We start from the raw sequence: 20,000 nt of genomic DNA on the forward strand, positions 1-20,000 counted from the left end.
CAGGATTAAAGAGGCGATGCCGGTCTTGAATAAAAGCTAATTTGTGTTTGCACATTTCTTCTGTCATTGCTGCTGTGTGCACATGTCAAATGATCGGTATGAGAGCAAGCCCGGCGCTTCCTTTTTTGGGGAAGTGTCTGGGTTTGTTCCAATGTACCTTTTATTTACCTGTATGCTAGCTGAATTGGTAGCGTAAGCAGCATTGGCTTGAAGTTATGTACCTTGTGAATGGAGAGAGTTACCACTCTTTACTATTTGTTAATTAAAGATCGTAACTTTTTACAGGTGTTCTGATGCCACAGTATACGGACCTTTAATTGTTTTAAAAATAATTATTTAATTATCTATTTATTCATTTACTTATTCATTTATTCAAATTTTATCAAAGCCATAATCTTTGTTGATTTTGGTTTCATAGTTCAACAAGCTGTTTTCTAGTGCCACTGGGCTGGACTGTTTCCTAGTGCCACAATCTTATAAATAAGCTTTCTCGTGGCACAACACAGTCATTAGGGACATCTTTCAGGTGCCACAATATTCATACTGCACTCAAGAGACACAATCTTTGGACCTTGCTTTCCATGAACAAAACCTGCGGACGTCCACCCTCTGTGTGTGTGTGTGTTTCCCTGTCTCATTCTATCTGTCTTTCTCTTTCTCAGTTTCTCTCTCTGTGTCACTGCTTCACACACACACACACACACACACATATATATATATATTCAAACATACACGTGTGTATGTGTGTCTGTATTTCTCTTTCTCACCTTCTCTCTCTGTGTCACTGCTTCACGTATATATTCAAACCTGCGCGCGCGCGTGTATGTGTGTGTCTCCCTGTCTCATTCTTTCTGTCTGTCTGTATTTCTCACCTTCTCTCTCTGTGTCACTGCTTCACGTATATATTCAAACCTACACGCGCGCGTGCGTGTATATAAGTGTGTGTGTGTGTGTGTGTCTCCCTGTCTCATTCTGTCTGTCTGTCTGTCTTTCTCTCTCTCTCTTTCTCACCTTCTCTCTCTGTGTCACTGCTTCATGTATATATTCAAACCTCGCGCGCGTGTGTGTATGTGTGTGTGTGTGTGTGTGTGTGTGTATCTGACTGCTTCATATATATTCAAATATACGCTCTTTCTATTGACATGGCCATAATTACGGATTCGTATATTTATCACTATGTCAGAAACAATCTCTCTTTCTCTCACTTTCTCTCTCGCTCCCCCTTCCCTCCCCCCCACCCCCTCCCTCTCTACATCTCTATCGATCTGGCCTGCTCGGTCCTTCGCTCATGTGCTGTTGAAGATGATTCACGAACGTCGATTAAAGCCGCTTGCAGAAAGGGGATTACTCCCCTGCCACATCCAGTGGAAGACCTAGGGTATTTCACACACACACACACACACACACACACGCATACATACACACATCCACCCCCCCACACACACACCCACACGAGATACACACACATACACACACACACACACACACACACACACACTCACACACACACACACACACACACATGTATGTGTATATATATATATATATATATATATATATATATATATACACATACATATATGCATACACACACTTACATGATTCATATATGCATCAACACTATCATGACTTACATGCACACACACGCGCGCACACACACACACACACACACACACACACACACACACACACATCCAAGCACTGAAATACAATCATTAACTCGGCGTTCCGAAAAATTACAATTAGTATAATTATCAAAAGCCTTTGCCAGTTAATTATATTACCCTGCTTGTCACATCTGAGAAACTTGGCAAACATACAATCAAAACTAAAAGCCGAGGGTGGGAAACAAACAACGACAACAACAACAAAACAACCTTCACTGTGCATGCACAAAGCACAATAAACGTCTTGAAAATGCAACAGTATCTTTATCAATTATTCCCCAAAGAAAGTATGATAATCCCAACCAATTCCTCGAAAAAGGAAAACTGGCAACATTACAATCTTATCACCGGATTCTGTCCAGTTTCAATGGTTAATAATTCCAGTATTATATGCAAAAATAGAAGAAAAAAAAACAAACAAACAAAACAAAACACAACAAAACAACACCACAAAAACAGTGATTGGAATACGCAATGCTTTAGACAAGAAACAAAGTTTCTGAAAGAAAATGCTGAGCAAAACTACTACAACAACAACGATAAGAAAAACGCCACCCCCCACCCCCCACCCCACCCCCCACTTACCACCCTGTCAAAAGTAAAATAAACAACAGCAAACAAACAAACAAACAAACAAACAAACCAAACCACTACTCACCTATCCTCAATTTGCCCGGGAGAGCCGCACAGGGGGTAAGCAACGACAACTGACACAACACCGCCACCACCACCGCTACCAGCACCACACTCCGGCTGCTCCGACATAAGTTCGTCACTGTCTTCGCAGATTGTGGCACTGACGACGACGACGACAATGACGACGACGACGACAAAGAAGAAGACTCCAGAGAGCATCCCACCACCATTTTACATTCTTCTCCTCCTCCTCCTCCTCCTCCTCCTCCTCTTTCGCTTCCTCCCGACACAATGCAAGGAGAATGGGAAGGAAGGAGGTTGCGTTTACTGCTGTCCTCACTGCCGGTACTCCAAGTGTTGCTCCAACTGTGGGATTCCATCCTGTTCGAAGGGGCAGCAGTGTAGTCCGGGGTCAAAACTGATGGGGTCACAATTTGACGCCGAGCATCATCTCCGACTGCTCGCTCCGATGATGAAAAAGATGGTGATGATGATGATGATGATGGTGGTGGTGATGCTGACGATGTTGAAGACGATGGTGATAATGGTGTTGATGTCGTGGATGTGGATCGTCCAGTCGATGAGGTCGATGGCGAGGAAGACGAAGACGAGGAGGAGGACGAAGCAGAAGAGCGCATGGTTACATCTGCGCTTTGTGGTTCACATCCGATCCTGCATTTGAAGAAAAAAAAGAGAAAAGAATGCACTTGAAATTTCTCTCTCTCTCTCTCTCTGTGTGTGTGTGTGTGTGTGTGTGTGTGTGTGTGTGTGTGCGTGTGTGTGTGTGTGTCTGTATCTGTCTCTCTCTCTCTCCCTCTCTGTGTTTCTCTCTCCCTCCCTTGTAAAACGATCGATCTCCCATTTGCAACCCTTCATGTAAAGACAATATTCTTGAATGTTCATGAATAAAGTACTCCTCTCTCTCTCTCTCTCTCTCTCTCTCTCTCTCTCTCTCTCTCTCTCTCTATCTCTCCCTTCATGTAAAGACAATATTCTTGAATATTCCTGAATAAAGTACTTTCTCTCTCTCACTCTCTCTCTCTCTCTCCCTTCATGTAAAGGCAATATTCTTGAGTATACCTGAATAAAGTACTCTCTCTCTCTCTCTCTCTCTCTCTCTCTTCATGTAAGGACAATATTCTTGAATATTCCTGAATAAAGTACTCCTCTCTCTCTCTCTCTCTCCCTTCATGTAAAGGCAATATTCTTGAGTATACCTGAATAAAGTACTCTCTCTCTCTCTCTCTCTCTCTCCCTCTCTCTCTCTCTCTCTCTCTCTCTCTCTCTCTCTCTCTCTCTCTTCATGTAAGGACAATATTCTTGAATATTCCTGAATAAAGTACTTCTCTCTCTCTCTCTCTCTCTCTCTCTCTCTCTCTCTCTCTCCTTTCATGTAAAGACAATATTCTTGAATATTCCTGAATAAAGTACTCCTCTCTCTCTCTCTCTCTCTCTCTCTCTCTCTCTTTCTTCATGTAAAGACAATATTCTTGAATATTCCTGAATAAAGTACTGCTCTCTCTCTCTCTCTCTCTCTCTCTCTCTCTCTCTCTCTCTCTCTCTCTCTCCCTTCATGTAAAGACAATATTCTTGAATATTCCTGAATAAAGTACTCTTCTCTCTCTCCCTCTCTCTTCATGTAAAGACAATATTCTTGAATATTCCTGAATAAAGTACTCCTCTCTCTCTCTCTCTCTCTCTCTCTCTCTCTCTCTCTCTTCATGTAAGGACAATATTCTTGAATATTCCTGAATAAAGTACTCCTCTCTCTCTCTCTCTCTCTCTCTCTCTTTCTTCATGTAAAGACAATATTCTTGAATATTCCTGAATAAAGTACTCCTCTCTCTCTCTCTCTCTCTCTCTCTCTCTCTCTCTTTCTTCATGTAAAGACAATATTCTTGAATATTCCTGAATAAAGTACTCCTCTCTCTCTCTCTCTCTCTCTCTCTCTCTCTCTTTCTTCATGTAAAGACAATATTCTTGAATATTCCTGAATAAAGTACTCCTCTCTCTCTCTCTCTCTCTCTCTCTCTCTCTCTCTCTCTCTCTCTTTCTTCATGTAAAGACAATATTCTTGAATATTCCTGAATAAAGTACTCCTCTCTCTCTCTCTCTCTCTCTCTCTTCATGTAAAGACAATATACTTGAATATTCCTGAATAAAGTACTGCTCTCTCTCTCTCTCTCTCTCTCTCTCTCTCTCTCTCTCTCTCTCTCTCTCTCTCATTACTGTTGTTGTTGTTTTGTAAAACAGTTGATCAACCACTTGCACCCCTTCATGAAAGACAAGGACATAATATAATTGAATATTCTTGAATAAACAACTCTCTCTCTCTCTCTCTCTCTCTCTCTCTCTCTCTCTTTATATTATAATTATTATTTATTTATTTATTTACTCATTTATGTACGCTTATAGTTGACTTCATCAAGTTTTTGCGCTTCATACATATTATTAGTAGTGGTAGTAGTTGTTTTTTTTTTTAATCTATTATTTATTCACCTTTTTTATCTATTATTTATTCACCTTTTTTAAATCTATTATTTATTCACCTTTAAAAAAAATGTATTTATCTATTATTTATTCACTTTTTTTTTTACTCAAGGCCTGACTAAGCGCGTTGGGTTACGCTGCTGGTCAGGCATCTGCTTGGCAGATGTGGTGTAGCGTATATGGATTTGTCCGAACGCAGTGACGCCTCCTTGAGCTACTGAAACTGATCTCTCTCTCTCTCTCTCTCTCTGTCATTAGGGCTGTAAAGCTATTGACATTAAAGTGTTCAGTGTTCAGTGTTCTCTCTCTCTCTCTCTCTCTCTCTCTCTCTGTGGTGAAATAATGGTGTATCTTGACTTTGTGTGTGTGTGTGTGTGTGTGTGTGTGTGTGTGTGTGTGTGTGTGTGTGTGTGTGTGTTTTCTTTGTTCTCATTTTCGCTTCTTTAGCTTTGTTCCCTCTTTAGGGCGAGGGCTGGATGTAAAAAAGTATGTTACTTGCTTATCTATTACACTCGATAATAAAGATTTTGTCTTGTCTTGTCTCTCTCTCTCTCTCTCTCTCTCTCTCTGTCTGTCTGTCTGTCTGTCTGTCTGTCTGTCTGTCTCTCTCTCTCTCACAAACACACGCCCTCTCTCTTTCTCTCTCCTCATCTCTCTCACACGCCACCCACCCCTCTCTCTCACGCATTCTCTCTGTGTGTGTGTGTGTGTGTCTCTCTCTCTCTCTCTCTCTCTCCCCATCATTATGTCTCACTCTCGCATTCGAAACGCTCTATTTCACTCAGTCTCACGGAGTACTTTAAAAAAAACAAAAACAAAAACCACTTAGAAAGGTCTCGTTCAAATATTTATTAAAGGGAAAAAATATTTACCAGGTAGTGCTGTGTGTGTGTTTTTTGTGTGTTTTTTTTTATTAGTTTGGTTTCTAAATTTGCTTCTTTGTTTATTTGTTTGTTTGTTCATTCATTTATTTATTTATTCATCTATCTATTCATTCATTTATTTATCTGTTTGTTCGTTTGTTTTTGAAACGTTATTTTCCAGAAGCTTTGGAGCAATCTAGGCAGAGTCGCGTGATCGTTCCAGTTCAACCGCGACTGAAATAACATATTTTTATGCCCAAAGTCATATCAAAATACCTATTTACCTACCTATCAAACACCCTGCTTATCACTTTTTTGTGTCTATCCGTCTGTCTGTGTGTCCGTCTGTCTCTCTGTATCTCCACCCCTCTCCATTCTCTGTCTGTCTCTCTGTCTCTCTGTCCCCCCACCCCTCTCCTTTCTCTGTCTGTCTCTCTGTCTCCCCACCCCTCTCCTTTCTCTGTCTGTCTGTCTCTCTGTCTCCCCACCCCTCTCCTTTCTCTGTCTCTCTGTCTTCCCACCCCTCTCCTTTCTCTGTCTGTCTCTCTGTCTCCCCACCCGTCTCCTTTCTCTGTCTGTCTCTCTGTCTCCCCACCCCTCTCCTTTCTCTGTCTGTCTGTCTCTCTGTCTCCCCCACCCCTCTCCTTTCTCAGTCTCTCTGTCCCCCCACCCCTCTCCTTTCTCTGTCTGTCTCTCTGTCTCCCCACCCCTCTCCTTTCTCTGTCTGTCTCTCTGTCTCCCCACCCCTCTCCTTTCTCTGTCTGTCTGTCTCTCTGTCTCCCCCACCCCTCTCCTTTCTCTGTCTGTCTGTCTCTCTGTCTCCCCCACCCCTCTCCTTTCTCTGTCTGTCTGTCTCTCTGTCTCCCCCACCCCTCTCCTTTCTCTGTCTCTCTGTCTCCCCACCCCTCTCCTTTCTCTGTCTGTCTCTCTGTCTCCCCACCCCTCTCCTTTCTCTGTCTGTCTGTCTCTCTGTCTCCCCCACCCCTCTCCTTTCTCTGTCTGTCTGTCTCTCTGTGTCCCCACCCCTCTCCTTTCTCTGTCTGTCTGTCTCTCTGTCTCCCCCACCCCTCTCCTTTCTCTGTCTGTCTCTCTGTCTTCCCACCCCTCTCATTTCTCTGTCTGTCTGTCTCTCTGTCTCCCCACCCCTCTCCTTTCTCTGTCTCTCTGTCTTCCCACCCCTCTCCTTTCTCTGTCTGTCTGTCTCTCTGTCTCCCCACCCCTCTCCTTTCTCTGTCTGTCTCTCTGTCTCCCCACCCCTCTCCTTTCTCTGTCTGTCTGTCTCTCTGTCTTCCCACCCCTCTCCTTTCTCTGTCTCTCTGTCTCCCCACCCCTCTCCTTTCTCTGTCTGTCTGTCTCTCTGTCTCCCCACCCCTCTCCTTTCTCTGTCTGTCTCTCTGTCTCCCCACCCCTCTCCTTTCTCTGTCTGTCTCTCTGTCTTCCCACCCCTCTCCTTTCTCTGTCTGTCTGTCTCTCTGTCTCCCCACCCCTCTCCTTTCTCTGTCTGTCTCTCTGTCTTCCCACCCCTCTCCTTTCTCTGTCTGTCTGTCTCTCTGTCTTCCCACCCCTCTCCTTTCTCTGTCTGTCTGTCTCTCTGTCTCCCCACCCCTCTCCTTTCTCTGTCTGTCTGTCTCTCTGTCTCCCCACCCGTCTCCTTTCTCTGTCTGTCTCTCTGTCTTCCCACCCCTCTCCTTTCTCTGTCTGTCTGTCTCTCTGTCTCCCCACCCTTCTCCTTTCTCTGTCTGTCTCTCTGTCTCCCCACCCCTCTCCTTTCTCTGTCTGTCTGTCTCTCTGTCTCCCCACCCGTCTCCTTTCTCTGTCTGTCTCTCTGTCTCCCCACCCCTCTCCTTTCTCTGTCTGTCTCTCTGTCTTCCCACCCCTCTCCTTGCTCTGTCTCTCTGTCTCCCCCACCCCTCTCCTTTCTCAGTCTCTCTGTCTCCCCACCCCTCTCCTTTCTCTGTCTGTCTGTCTCTCTGTCTCCCCCACCCCTCTCCTTTCTCTGTCTGTCTGTCTCTCTGTCTCCCCACCCCTCTCCTTTCTCTGTCTCTCTGTCTCCCCACCCCTCTCCTTTCTCTGTCTCTCTGTCTCCCCACCACTCTCCTTTCTCTGTCTCTCTGTCTCCCCCACCCCTCTCCTTTCTCTGTCTCTCTGTCTTCCCACCCCTCTCCTTTCTCTGTCTCTCTGTCTTCCCACCCCTCTCCTTTCTCTGTCTCTCTGTCTCCCTCACCTCTCTCCTTTCTCTGTCTCTCTGTCTCCCCATCCCTCTCCTTTCTCTGTCTGTCTGTCTCTCTGTCTCCCCACCCCTCTCCTTTCTCTGTCTCTCTGTCTCCCCATCCCTCTCCTTTCTCTGTCTGTCTGTCTCTCTGTCTCCTCACCCATCTCCTTTCTCTCTCTCTCTCTCTCTCTCTTCATGTAAGGACAATATTCCTGAATATTCCTGAATAAAGTACTCCTCTCTCTCTCTCTCTCTCTCTCTCTCTCTCTCTCTCTCTCTCTCTCTCTCTTTCTTCATGTAAAGACAATATTCTTGAATATTCCTGAATAAAGTACTGCTCTCTCTCTCTCTCTCTCTCTCTCTCTCTCTCTCTCTCTCTCTCTCTCTCTCTCTCTCTCTCTCTCTCTCCCTTCATGTAAAGACAATATTCTTGAATATTCCTGAATAAAGTACTCTTCTCTCTCTCCCTCTCTCTTCATGTAAAGACAATATTCTTGAATATTCCTGAATAAAGTACTCCTCTCTCTCTCTCTCTCTCTCTCTCTCTCTCTCTTCATGTAAGGACAATATTCTTGAATATTCCTGAATAAAGTACTCCTCTCTCTCTCTCTCTCTCTCTCTCTCTCTCTCTCTCTCTCTCTCTCTCTCTTTCTTCATGTAAAGACAATATTCTTGAATATTCCTGAATAAAGTACTGCTCTCTCTCTCTCTCTCTCTCTCTCTCTCTCTCTCTCTCTCTCTCTCTCCCTTCATGTAAAGACAATATTCTTGAATATTCCTGAATAAAGTACTCTTCTCTCTCTCCCTCTCTCTTCATGTAAAGACAATATTCTTGAATATTCCTGAATAAAGTACTCCTCTCTCTCTCTCTCTCTCTCTCTCTCTCTCTCTTTCTTCATGTAAAGACAATATACTTGAATATTCCTGAATAAAGTACTGCTCTCTCTCTCTCTCTCTCTCTCTCTCTCTCTCTCTCTCTTCATGTAAAGACAATATACTTGAATATTCCTGAATAAAGTACTGCTCTCTCTCTCTCTCTCTCTCTCTCTCTCTCTCTCTCTCTCTCTCTCTTCATGTAAAGACAATATTCTTGAATATTCCTGAATAAAGTACTCCTCTCTCTCTCTCTCTCTCTCTCTCTCTCTCTCTCTCTCTCTCTCTCTCTTCATGTAAAGACAATATACTTGAATATTCCTGAATAAAGTACTGCTCTCTCTCTCTCTCTCATTACTGTTGTTGTTGTTTTGTAAAACAGTTGATCAACCACTTGCACCCCTTCATGAAAGACAAGGACATAATATAATTGAATATTCTTGAATAAACAACTCTCTCTCTCTCTCTCTCTCTCTCTCTTTATATTATAATTATTATTTATTTATTTATTTATTTATTTATTTACTTATTTATGTACGCTTATAGTTGACTTCATCACGTTTTTGCGCTTCATACATATTTTTAGTAGTGGTAGTAGTTGTTCTTTTTAATCTATTATTTATTCACCTTTTTTATCTATTATTTAGTCACCTTTTTTAAATCTATTATTTATTCACCTTAAAAAAAAAAAATGTATTTATCTATTATTTATTCACTTTTTTTTTCTCAAGGCCTGACTAAGCGCGTTGGGTTACGCTGCTGGTCAGGCATCTGCTTGGCAGATGTGGTGTAGCGTATATGGATTTGTCCGAACGCAGTGACGCCTCCTTGAGCTACTGAAACTGATCTCTCTCTCTCTCTCTCTGTCATTAGGGCTGTAAAGCTATTGACATTAAAGTGTTCAGTGTTCAGTGTTCTCTCTCTCTCTCTCTCTCTCTCTCTCTGTGGTGAAATAATGGTGTATCTTGACTTTGTGTGTGTGTGTGTGTGTGTGTGTGTGTGTGTGTGTGTGTGTGTGTGTGTGTGTGTGTGTTTTCTTTGTTCTCATTTTCGCTTCTTTAGCTTTGTTCCCTCTTTAGGGCGAGGGCTGGATGTAAAAAAGTATGTTACTTGCTTATCTATTACACTCGATAATAAAGATTTTGTCTTGTCTTGTCTCTCTCTCTCTCTCTCTCTCTCTCTCTGTCTGTCTGTCTGTCTGTCTGTCTGTCTGTCTGTCTCTCTCTCTCTCACAAACACACGCCCTCTCTCTTTCTCTCTCCTCATCTCTCTCACACGCCACCCACCCCTCTCTCTCACGCATTCTCTCTGTGTGTGTGTGTGTGTGTCTCTCTCTCTCTCTCTCTCTCTCCCCATCATTATGTCTCACTCTCGCATTCGAAACGCTCTATTTCACTCAGTCTCACGGAGTACTTTAAAAAAAACAAAAACAAAAACCACTTAGAAAGGTCTCGTTCAAATATTTATTAAAGGGAAAAAATATTTACCAGGTAGTGCTGTGTGTGTGTTTTTTGTGTGTTTTTTTTTATTAGTTTGGTTTCTAAATTTGCTTCTTTGTTTATTTGTTTGTTTGTTCATTCATTTATTTATTTATTCATCTATCTATTCATTCATTTATTTATCTGTTTGTTCGTTTGTTTTTGAAACGTTATTTTCCAGAAGCTTTGGAGCAATCTAGGCAGAGTCGCGTGATCGTTCCAGTTCAACCGCGACTGAAATAACATATTTTTATGCCCAAAGTCATATCAAAATACCTATTTACCTACCTATCAAACACCCTGCTTATCACTTTTTTGTGTCTATCCGTCTGTCTGTGTGTCCGTCTGTCTCTCTGTATCTCCACCCCTCTCCATTCTCTGTCTGTCTCTCTGTCTCTCTGTCCCCCCACCCCTCTCCTTTCTCTGTCTGTCTCTCTGTCTCCCCACCCCTCTCCTTTCTCTGTCTGTCTGTCTCTCTGTCTCCCCACCCCTCTCCTTTCTCTGTCTCTCTGTCTTCCCACCCCTCTCCTTTCTCTGTCTGTCTCTCTGTCTCCCCACCCGTCTCCTTTCTCTGTCTGTCTCTCTGTCTCCCCACCCCTCTCCTTTCTCTGTCTGTCTGTCTCTCTGTCTCCCCCACCCCTCTCCTTTCTCAGTCTCTCTGTCCCCCCACCCCTCTCCTTTCTCTGTCTGTCTCTCTGTCTCCCCACCCCTCTCCTTTCTCTGTCTGTCTCTCTGTCTCCCCACCCCTCTCCTTTCTCTGTCTGTCTGTCTCTCTGTCTCCCCCACCCCTCTCCTTTCTCTGTCTGTCTGTCTCTCTGTCTCCCCCACCCCTCTCCTTTCTCTGTCTGTCTGTCTCTCTGTCTCCCCCACCCCTCTCCTTTCTCTGTCTCTCTGTCTCCCCACCCCTCTCCTTTCTCTGTCTGTCTCTCTGTCTCCCCACCCCTCTCCTTTCTCTGTCTGTCTGTCTCTCTGTCTCCCCCACCCCTCTCCTTTCTCTGTCTGTCTGTCTCTCTGTCTCCCCACCCCTCTCCTTTCTCTGTCTGTCTGTCTCTCTGTCTCCCCCACCCCTCTCCTTTCTCTGTCTGTCTCTCTGTCTTCCCACCCCTCTCCTTTCTCTGTCTGTCTCTCTGTCTCCCCACCCCTCTCCTTTCTCTGTCTCTCTGTCTCCCCACCCCTCTCCTTTCTCTGTCTGTCTGTCTCTCTGTCTCCCCACCCCTCTCCTTTCTCTGTCTGTCTCTCTGTCTCCCCACCCCTCTCCTTTCTCTGTCTGTCTGTCTCTCTGTCTTCCCACCCCTCTCCTTTCTCTGTCTCTCTGTCTTCCCACCCCTCTCCTTTCTCTGTCTGTCTCTCTGTCTCCCCCACCCCTCTCCTTTCTCTGTCTGTCTGTCTCCCCCACCCCTCTCCTTTCTCTGTCTGTCTCTCTGTCTCCCCACCCCTCTCCTTTCTCTGTCTGTCTGTCTCTCTGTCTCCCCACCCCTCTCCTTTCTCTGTCTGTCTCTCTGTCTCCCCACCCCTCTCCTTTCTCTGTCTGTCTCTCTGTCTTCCCACCCCTCTCCTTTCTCTGTCTGTCTGTCTCTCTGTCTCCCCACCCCTCTCCTTTCTCTGTCTGTCTCTCTGTCTTCCCACCCCTCTCCTTTCTCTGTCTGTCTGTCTCTCTGTCTCCCCACCCCTCTCCTTTCTCTGTCTGTCTGTCTCTCTGTCTCCCCACCCGTCTCCTTTCTCTGTCTGTCTCTCTGTCTTCCCACCCCTCTCCTTTCTCTGTCTGTCTGTCTCTCTGTCTCCCCACCCTTCTCCTTTCTCTGTCTGTCTCTCTGTCTCCCACCCCTCTCCTTTCTCTGTCTGTCTGTCTCTCTGTCTCCCCACCCGTCTCCTTTCTCTGTCTGTCTCTCTGTCTCCCCACCCCTCTCCTTTCTCTGTCTGTCTCTCTGTCTTCCCACCCCTCTCCTTGCTCTGTCTCTCTGTCTCCCCCACCCCTCTCCTTTCTCAGTCTCTCTGTCTCCCCACCCCTCTCCTTTCTCTGTCTGTCTGTCTCTCTGTCTCCCCCACCCCTCTCCTTTCTCTGTCTGTCTGTCTCTCTGTCTCCCCACCCCTCTCCTTTCTCTGTCTCTCTGTCTCCCCACCCCTCTCCTTTCTCTGTCTCTCTGTCTCCCCACCACTCTCCTTTCTCTGTCTCTCTGTCTCCCCCACCCCTCTCCTTTCTCTGTCTCTCTGTCTTCCCACCCCTCTCCTTTCTCTGTCTCTCTGTCTCCCTCACCTCTCTCCTTTCTCTGTCTCTCTGTCTCCCCATCCCTCTCCTTTCTCTGTCTGTCTGTCTCTCTGTCTCCCCACCCCTCTCCTTTCTCTGTCTCTCTGTCTCCCCATCCCTCTCCTTTCTCTGTCTGTCTGTCTCTCTGTCTCCTCACCCCTCTCCTTTCTCTGTCTCTCTGTCTCCCCACCCCTCTCCTTTCTCTGTCTCTCTGTCTCCCCACCCCTCTCCTTTCTCTGTCTGTCTGTCTCTCTGTCTCCCTCACCTCTCTCCTTTCTCTGTCTCTCTGTATCCCCACCCCTCTCCTTTCTCTGTCTGTCTGTCTCCCCACCCCTCTCCTTTCTCTGTCTGTCTCTCTGTCTCCTCACCCCTCTCCTTTCTCTGTCTCTCTGTCTCCCCACCCCTCTCCTTTATCTGTCTGTCTGTCTGTCCCCCCACCCCTCTCCTTTATCTGTCTCTCTGTCTCCCCACCCCTCTCCTTTCTCTGTCTGTCTGTCTCCCCACCCCTCTCCTTTATCTGTCTCTCTGTCTCCCCACCCCTCTCCTTTCTCTGTCTGTCTGTCTGTCTCCTCACCCCTCTCCTTTCTCTGTCTCTCTGTCTCTCTGTCTCCCCACCCCTCTCCTTTCTCTGTCTCTCTGTCTCTCTGTCCCCCCACCCCTCTCCTTTCTCTGTCTGTCTCTCTGTCTCCCCACCCCTCTCCTTTCTCTGTCTCTCTGTCTCCCCACCCCTCTCCTTTCTCTGTCTGTCTCTCTGTCTCCCCACCCCTCTCCTTTCTCTGTCTCTCTGTCTCCCCACCCCTCTCCTTTCTCTGTCTCCTCACCCCTCTCCTTTATCTGTCTCTCTGTCTCCCCACCCCTCTCCTTTCTCTGTCTCCCCACCCCTCTCCTTTCTCTGTCTGTCTGTCTGTCTCCCCACCCCTCTCCTTTCTCTGTCTCTCTGTCTCCCCACCCCTCTCCTTTATCTGTCTGTCTGTCTGTCTGTCTCCCCACCCCTCTCCTTTCTCTGTCTGTCTGTCTGTCTCCCCACCCCTCTCCTTTCTCTGTCTCTCTGTCTCCCCACCCCTCTCCTTTCTCTGTCTCTCTGTCTCCTCACCCCTCTGCTTTATCTGTCTGTCTGTCTGTCTGTCTCCCCACCCCTCTCCTTTCTCTGTCTCTCTGTCTCCTCACCCCTCTCCTTTCTCTGTCTCTCTGTCTCCTCACCCCTCTCCTTTCTCTGTCTGTCTGTCTGTCCCCCCACCCCTCTCCTTTCTCTGTCTCCCCACCCCTCTCCTTTCTCTGTCTCTCTCTCTGTCTCCCCACCCCTCTCCTTTCTCTGTCTGTCTCTCTGTCTCCTCACCCCTCTCCTTTCTCTGTCTCTCTGTCTCCCCACCCCTCTCCTTTCTCTGTCTCTCTGTCTCCCCACCCCTCTCCTTTCTCTGTCTCTCTCTCTGTCTCCCCACCCCTCTCCTTTCTCTGTCTGTCTGTCTGTCCCCCCACCCCTCTCCTTTCTCTGTCTGTCTGTCTCCCCACCCCTCTCCTTTCTCTGTCTCTCTGTCTCCCCACCCCTCTCCTTTCTCTGTCTGTCTGTCTCCCCACCCCTCTCCTTTCTCTGTCTGTCTCTCTGTCTCCCCACCCCTCTCCTTTCTCTGTCTATCTCTCTGTCTCCCCACCCCTCTCCTTTCTCTGTCTCTCTGTCTCCCCACCCCTCTCCTTTCTCTGTCTCCCCACCTCTCTCCTTTCTCTGTCTCCCCACCCCTCTCCTTTCTCTGTCTCTCTGTCTCCCCCACCCCTCTCCTTTCTCTGTCTCTCTGTCTCCCCACCCCTCTCCTTTCTCTGTCTCTCTGTCTCCCCACCCCTCTCCTTTCTCTGTCTCTCTGTCTCCCCACCCCTCTCCTTTCTCTGTCTCTCTGTCTCCCCACCCCTCTCCTTTCTCTGTCTGTCTGTCTCTCTGTCTCCCCACCCCTCTGCTTTCTCTGTCTGTCTCTCTGTCTCCCCACCCCTCTCCTTTCTCTGTCTCTCTGTCTCCCCACCCCTCTCCTTTCTCTGTCTCTCTGTCTCCCCACCCCTCTCCTTTATCTGTCTCTCTGTCTCCCCACCCCTCTCCTTTCTCTCTCTCTCTGTCTCCCCACCCCTCTCCTTTCTCTGTCTGTCTGTCTCCCCACCCCTCTCCTTTCTCTGTCTCTCTGTCTCCCCACCCCTCTCCTTTATCTGTCTCTCTGTCTCCCCACCCCTCTCCTTTCTCTCTCTCTCTGTCTCCCCACCCCTCTCCTTTCTCTGTCTGTCTCCCCACCCCTCTCCTTTATCTGTCTCTCTGTCTCCCCACCCCTCTCCTTTATCTGTCTCTCTGTCTCCCCACCCCTCTCCTTTCTCTGTCTCTCTGTCTCCCCACCCCTCTCCTTTCTCTGTCTGTCTGTCTCTCTGTTTAATCCAACCATCTGATCTGCCTGTCTGTCTACTTCGTTATAAAGTCTTCTTCTGCTCTTGTCTGGTCTTTGGCAAGTCTTTTAAGTTTATTTATAAAAGTTGTAGTAGTGTGTAAAGGAAGAGTAAGTGAAAAACAAACAAACAAACAAACAAAAAACCAGCAACAACAACAACAACAACAAAATGCTTTCTCAGATTCTAATGCAACAACAATAACTCTTTGTCTATTTCTCTTGTCTTTGAAATAAAGGAAGAACTATTTAAAAAAAAAAAAAAAAAAAAAAAAAAAAAAAACGTTGTCAGCTTCACGAAACATCCTCATAAACAGACGACCGGGAAAGTTCCGACAGACGTGGTGGAGCCAGCGAGGACACGATAACAACGTATGGAATCGTCCAACCCACACCCCTTCCTGCCCCCCACCCCCCACCCTCTCGCTGCTCCGCCCCCACTCCCCCATCACCCACCCTCCAGAAAATGGGTGTCTTTCAAATGTCACCCAGTAGCCAATTGTTCATCTGCAGTTGTGTGAAGAGAGAGAGAGAGAGAGAGAGAGAGAGAGAGGGGGGGGGGAGGGCGGGGACCGGATGGAGGGTGGTGGTTGAAAAGCAGAGATGTACAGAGATATGTACAGAGAGAAAAAATAGAGAAGGACAGAGACAGAGTGAGAGACAGACAGACACACAGACAGACACACAGATAGACAGACAAACAGAGATAGAAACAGCAAAACCCCCATAATACATGTTTAAACATAAAGTTGCCAGTCTCTGCTGTTAGAAAAAAAAAGATAGCACAACTCATAAACAACATCTATGTCACATGGGAAAATCCCACTGAAAAAGATAAAAAAAACCAAACATCAACAACAGCAACAACCACAAGAAGAAGGAGGAGGAGGAAGAGGACGATGAGGAGAATGAGAAGGAGGAGGAGAAGAACGATGATGATGATGATGATGATGATGAGGAGGAGGAGGAGGAGGAGGAGGAGGAGGAGAACAAAGAAGAGGAGAAGGACGATGAGGAGGACGATGAGAAGGAGGAGGGAGAGAAGAACGAGGAGGAGGAGGAGGAGGAGGAGGATTCCTTTTTTTTAAAGAGCAAGATCTAATAAAGAGAATAAGAAAAAAAAATCAGCACCTTTTTTTTTAGGTCAAGGTCAAAATTAAGTGTCAATGAGAACTATTAGTGAATCTGTGAATTTGGTCCAGTTAGCACTGAAACAGGTACAGCTATATATCGGCATTATCCGACAACACACACACACACACACACACACACACACACACACACACACACACACACACACACACACACACACACACACACACACACACACACACACACACAGATAGACATACGCGCGCGCACACACACAAACACACACACACGAAAGGGAACTGATACCTCCTGCTGCATGTTTTTGAATGAGGGATGCGTGCTCGCGCGCGCGCGCGCGTGTGTGTGTGTGTGTGTGTGTGTGTTAGAACTCAGAACTAACAAAAAACAAAAATGTGAGAAGCTAAAAAAAAAAAAAAAAAAAAAAAAAATCCAAAAAAATCAGTCGGACTGAGAGAAGAGCACTAACTAGCACCAAAAGGTACTTCGAAGTTTAGATGGTTCCAGAACATGAAATTGGCTTCGTTTGTTGTAGCGCGCTCTGTGCTCTGACTCTCCCCCCTCCCCCCCTCGCCCCCCCCCCACCCCCTCTCCACCCACCCCCTTCCATCCCTCCCTAAACCTCCTCTCTATTTCTATCCCTACCCCTCTTCTCCCGTGACTGAATCAACATATTACAGAGACAGGGGAGAGGTGGTGGGAGGGGGCGGAGGGTGGGGGTTGGGGGTTGGGGGTGGGGGTGGCGGACAGAGAGCGAAGGAGATGGACAGGTAGTAGAACGAGTGGGCGTTTAGTGTGTTCGTTCCTTCGTTCATACTTTTTTTTAAAGGTCTATGGTGATTTTGGACGAAAACTTTAATGCGTTGTGTTGTGTTGTGTTGTGTTGTAGTGTGTGTGTGTGTGTGTGTGTGTGTGTGTGTGTGTGTGTGTGTGTGTGTGTGTGTGTTTCGCAGAGACAGACAGACACAAACAGCCAGACAGACAGATAGGCAGAAAGAAAGAGACAGTGACAAAGATAGAGACGGAGATAGAGGGGGTAGAAAAGATTCATAGACAGACAGATATATTGAGAGATAGAGAGGGAGAGAGAGAGGGAGAGTGAGGGAGAGAGAGAGTGATTGAGATAGACTCAGAAAGATAGAGAGAGAGAGGGAGAGAGAGAGAGGAGCAGACAGAGAGAGAGAGAGAGAGACATAGTAACAGAGACACAAAAGACAAAGACATAAAAAAAAAGAGACCATGACAGACAAATACATACAAGACACAAAACGAAACAGATAATCTATTTTCTGTCTTCGGTTTTGTTTTGTTTTTTGTTTTGTTTTTTTTGTGTTTGTTTGTTTGGTTTTTTTGGGTTTTTTTTAGAGTGGTTTCTGATCTGACCTGGATCCGACTTGACCTAACCAACTGACCCGAGCTGTCCTGACTTGATCCGAACCAGACCTAACCACACACACACACACACACACACACACACACACACACACACACACACACACACACACACACACACACACACAGATAGAGAACAGCAGCAGCAGCGTCATTAATGGTTCCGGGAGAAGCCACCCGACACTATGTTTTAACAGACGGTCGCTTCCTCCTGTCCTGTGTACCCATTGAAAGCAACACCCGAGAAATCAATACACCCTTCCTGCCTACCCTACTCATCCCCTACCCACTGCAGCACCAGAAACCAACTACTGATACACCCTCGAAAACGGAGTATGGCTGCCTATCATTCTGGCGGGGTAAAAACGGTCATACACAAAGAAGCCCACTCGTGTGCATGTATACGAGTGAACGTGGGAGTTGCAGCCCAACAAACGAAGAAGAAGAAGAAAAAGAAGATGAGGAGGAGGATGATATGAGGAGGAGGAGGAGGAGGAGGAGGAGGAGGATTTAAAATCATCGAGGAAGACATTCGGTGGTGGTGGGGGGGGGGGGGATAGGGACTTCACCATAGGGAAATGATGTTCCCTCCCCAACAGCCCACAACCGCCTAGCCATACACAAGACAGGACAAGACAAGACAGGACATGACATGACAAGGCAAGACGACACGAGACAACACGAGGCAAAACAACACAAGACATGTTTATTTCAGGAAACCGCATGACAGTGGCGGGTTATGAAAATGTTACTCTTTTTCTTTTTCAAGTAATGTGAAACACGTTTATCAAGGATCCCAACCAGTCCAACCCCTTTTTATGCCAAAGAGAGTTCACACCAGGTGAGCGTCCCCTGTTAACCCCTTTTATTCTGAGAGCTGGTAACGTAACGCCCGGAAAACACAAGAGTGCCGGAGGGTTAATGACTGAAACTTGTCGATGAGACTCAAGGGACGGATAGAGAGAAAGGACAGAAAGAAGGGAGGGAGGGAGGGAGGGAGGGGAATGAGACAGAGGGAGAATGAGACATGTAGTTATGGAGAGGTAGAGAGACAGACATCGGGACAGAGGGACGGACAGAGAGACAGAAAAAGAGGCACAGAGTGAGACGGGGAAAGAAAGAAAAAGAGAGAGAGAAGGGGGGGAGAGGGGGGGAGAGGGTGTGTGTGTGTGTGTGTGTGTGTGTGTGTGTGTGTGTGTGTGTGTGTGTGTGATCCATACTCGGAAACCTCAACTGCAATGGTATGCAAGCAACGTACAAATCACAACAAGCATGAGAGACAGACAGAGAGACAGACAGACAGAGAACACGAGCACTACTACATTTGCAGTTTATACTAGTGATATTCTGCAAATTGTACTTATCACGCGTGTAGTAGTCTGTGTCACAAGGGATTTAACACTGACATCAGACCACATTTAAAATCACTGACAAAAACAAAACAAAACAAAAAAACATAAAGAAAACAACAACAACAACAACAACAAAAAGAAAGAAAGAAAGAAAAGGAAAAATCACACCAACAGAATGACCCGAGCTGTGAAGAAGAAAGTGACCGACCGTTCACCAGACGTCAGAGTCAGGCATGCACTGACTGGCTCGCACACTCAACCGTGAGTCTGTGGCGGTTGCCCTCTCATAGCCCAGGGAGACAATTATGTCACCTCAACGCAGCGGTCTCACACTCTCTTCTACCGTGTCAAAGATAGGGGGTTGCCAAGCGTAACGAACTGAACGTTCAGCGTCGAACTGTAAAACTGAGAAAAGGTGTGAACCCTGTCAGGGTGTAACGTTACTCATATCACAGAACCACCCCTGAAAACGGAGTATGGCTGCCTACATGGCGGGGTAAAAACGGTCATATACGTAAATGCCCACGAGTGAACTTGGGAGTTGCAGCCCACGATCGAAGCAGAAGAAGAAGAAGAAATCGTAGTACAGGGACGCAACATCAACGGACAATGATTCTGAAATTGGATGGGGGTGGGGGAGGGTGAAGGGATTACAAAAATCCACACTTCCCCCACCTCCTTCCCTCCCACTTTCTGTTTTTGTTGCTGTTGTTGTTGTTGTTGTTTTACCCCAAAGGCAAAAGCTTCGCATTTTACAACAGACGCGCTACACCATGGAAACAGCGCATCATCAAACTAAGTTAACTCAAGTTGTGTTTTCTGCCATAATGCTGTCACATTGCCAAAACAGATGACGCCCACCTCCCAACCCACCCCGCTTCCCAATCCCCTCCACCCTTCCAATCATCACCACCCCCGACACGTTCTGTGCCCACCCACCCCCTCCTCCCTCCCCCCTCCCTACCACCACCACCACCACAAACACACGAGCCCTCCACTTCTGATCAGTTAAAAATAAAAAAAGAAAAGAAAAAAAGTAGGCGCCATTTATTCTAACTACGCCATTGTGAGTGCATTTGGTTCGCCAAGGGTGGAGGTGGGGTGCGGTGGTGGGGGGGTGGGGAGAGAGGTTCTGGGGGCGGTTGGGGGGGGGGGGGGGTAAATCACTTCTGGTGCCGCCGCAACGGCTGCTTTAAGCGGTTTTTACCATGGAAACAAACCAACCAACCAACTAACAATCAAACAAGCAAATGGGTGGAGACACAAAC

General features: G+C 46.7%; 1 protein-coding gene across 1 annotated transcript in view; it reads right to left on the bottom strand.

Moving 5' to 3' along the window:
• LOC143282816 (glutamate receptor ionotropic, kainate 2-like) overlaps positions 1-20,000 on the bottom strand; it is a 189,979-nt gene that overhangs the window by 165,350 nt on the left and 4,629 nt on the right. The window contains 1 exon segment of the mRNA XM_076588606.1: positions 2,326-2,975. Coding sequence (XP_076444721.1) covers positions 2,326-2,975 — 650 coding nt within the window.

This window comes from Babylonia areolata, chromosome 6 (assembly GCF_041734735.1).
Source record: "Babylonia areolata isolate BAREFJ2019XMU chromosome 6, ASM4173473v1, whole genome shotgun sequence".
NCBI lineage: Eukaryota > Metazoa > Mollusca > Gastropoda > Neogastropoda > Buccinidae > Babylonia > Babylonia areolata.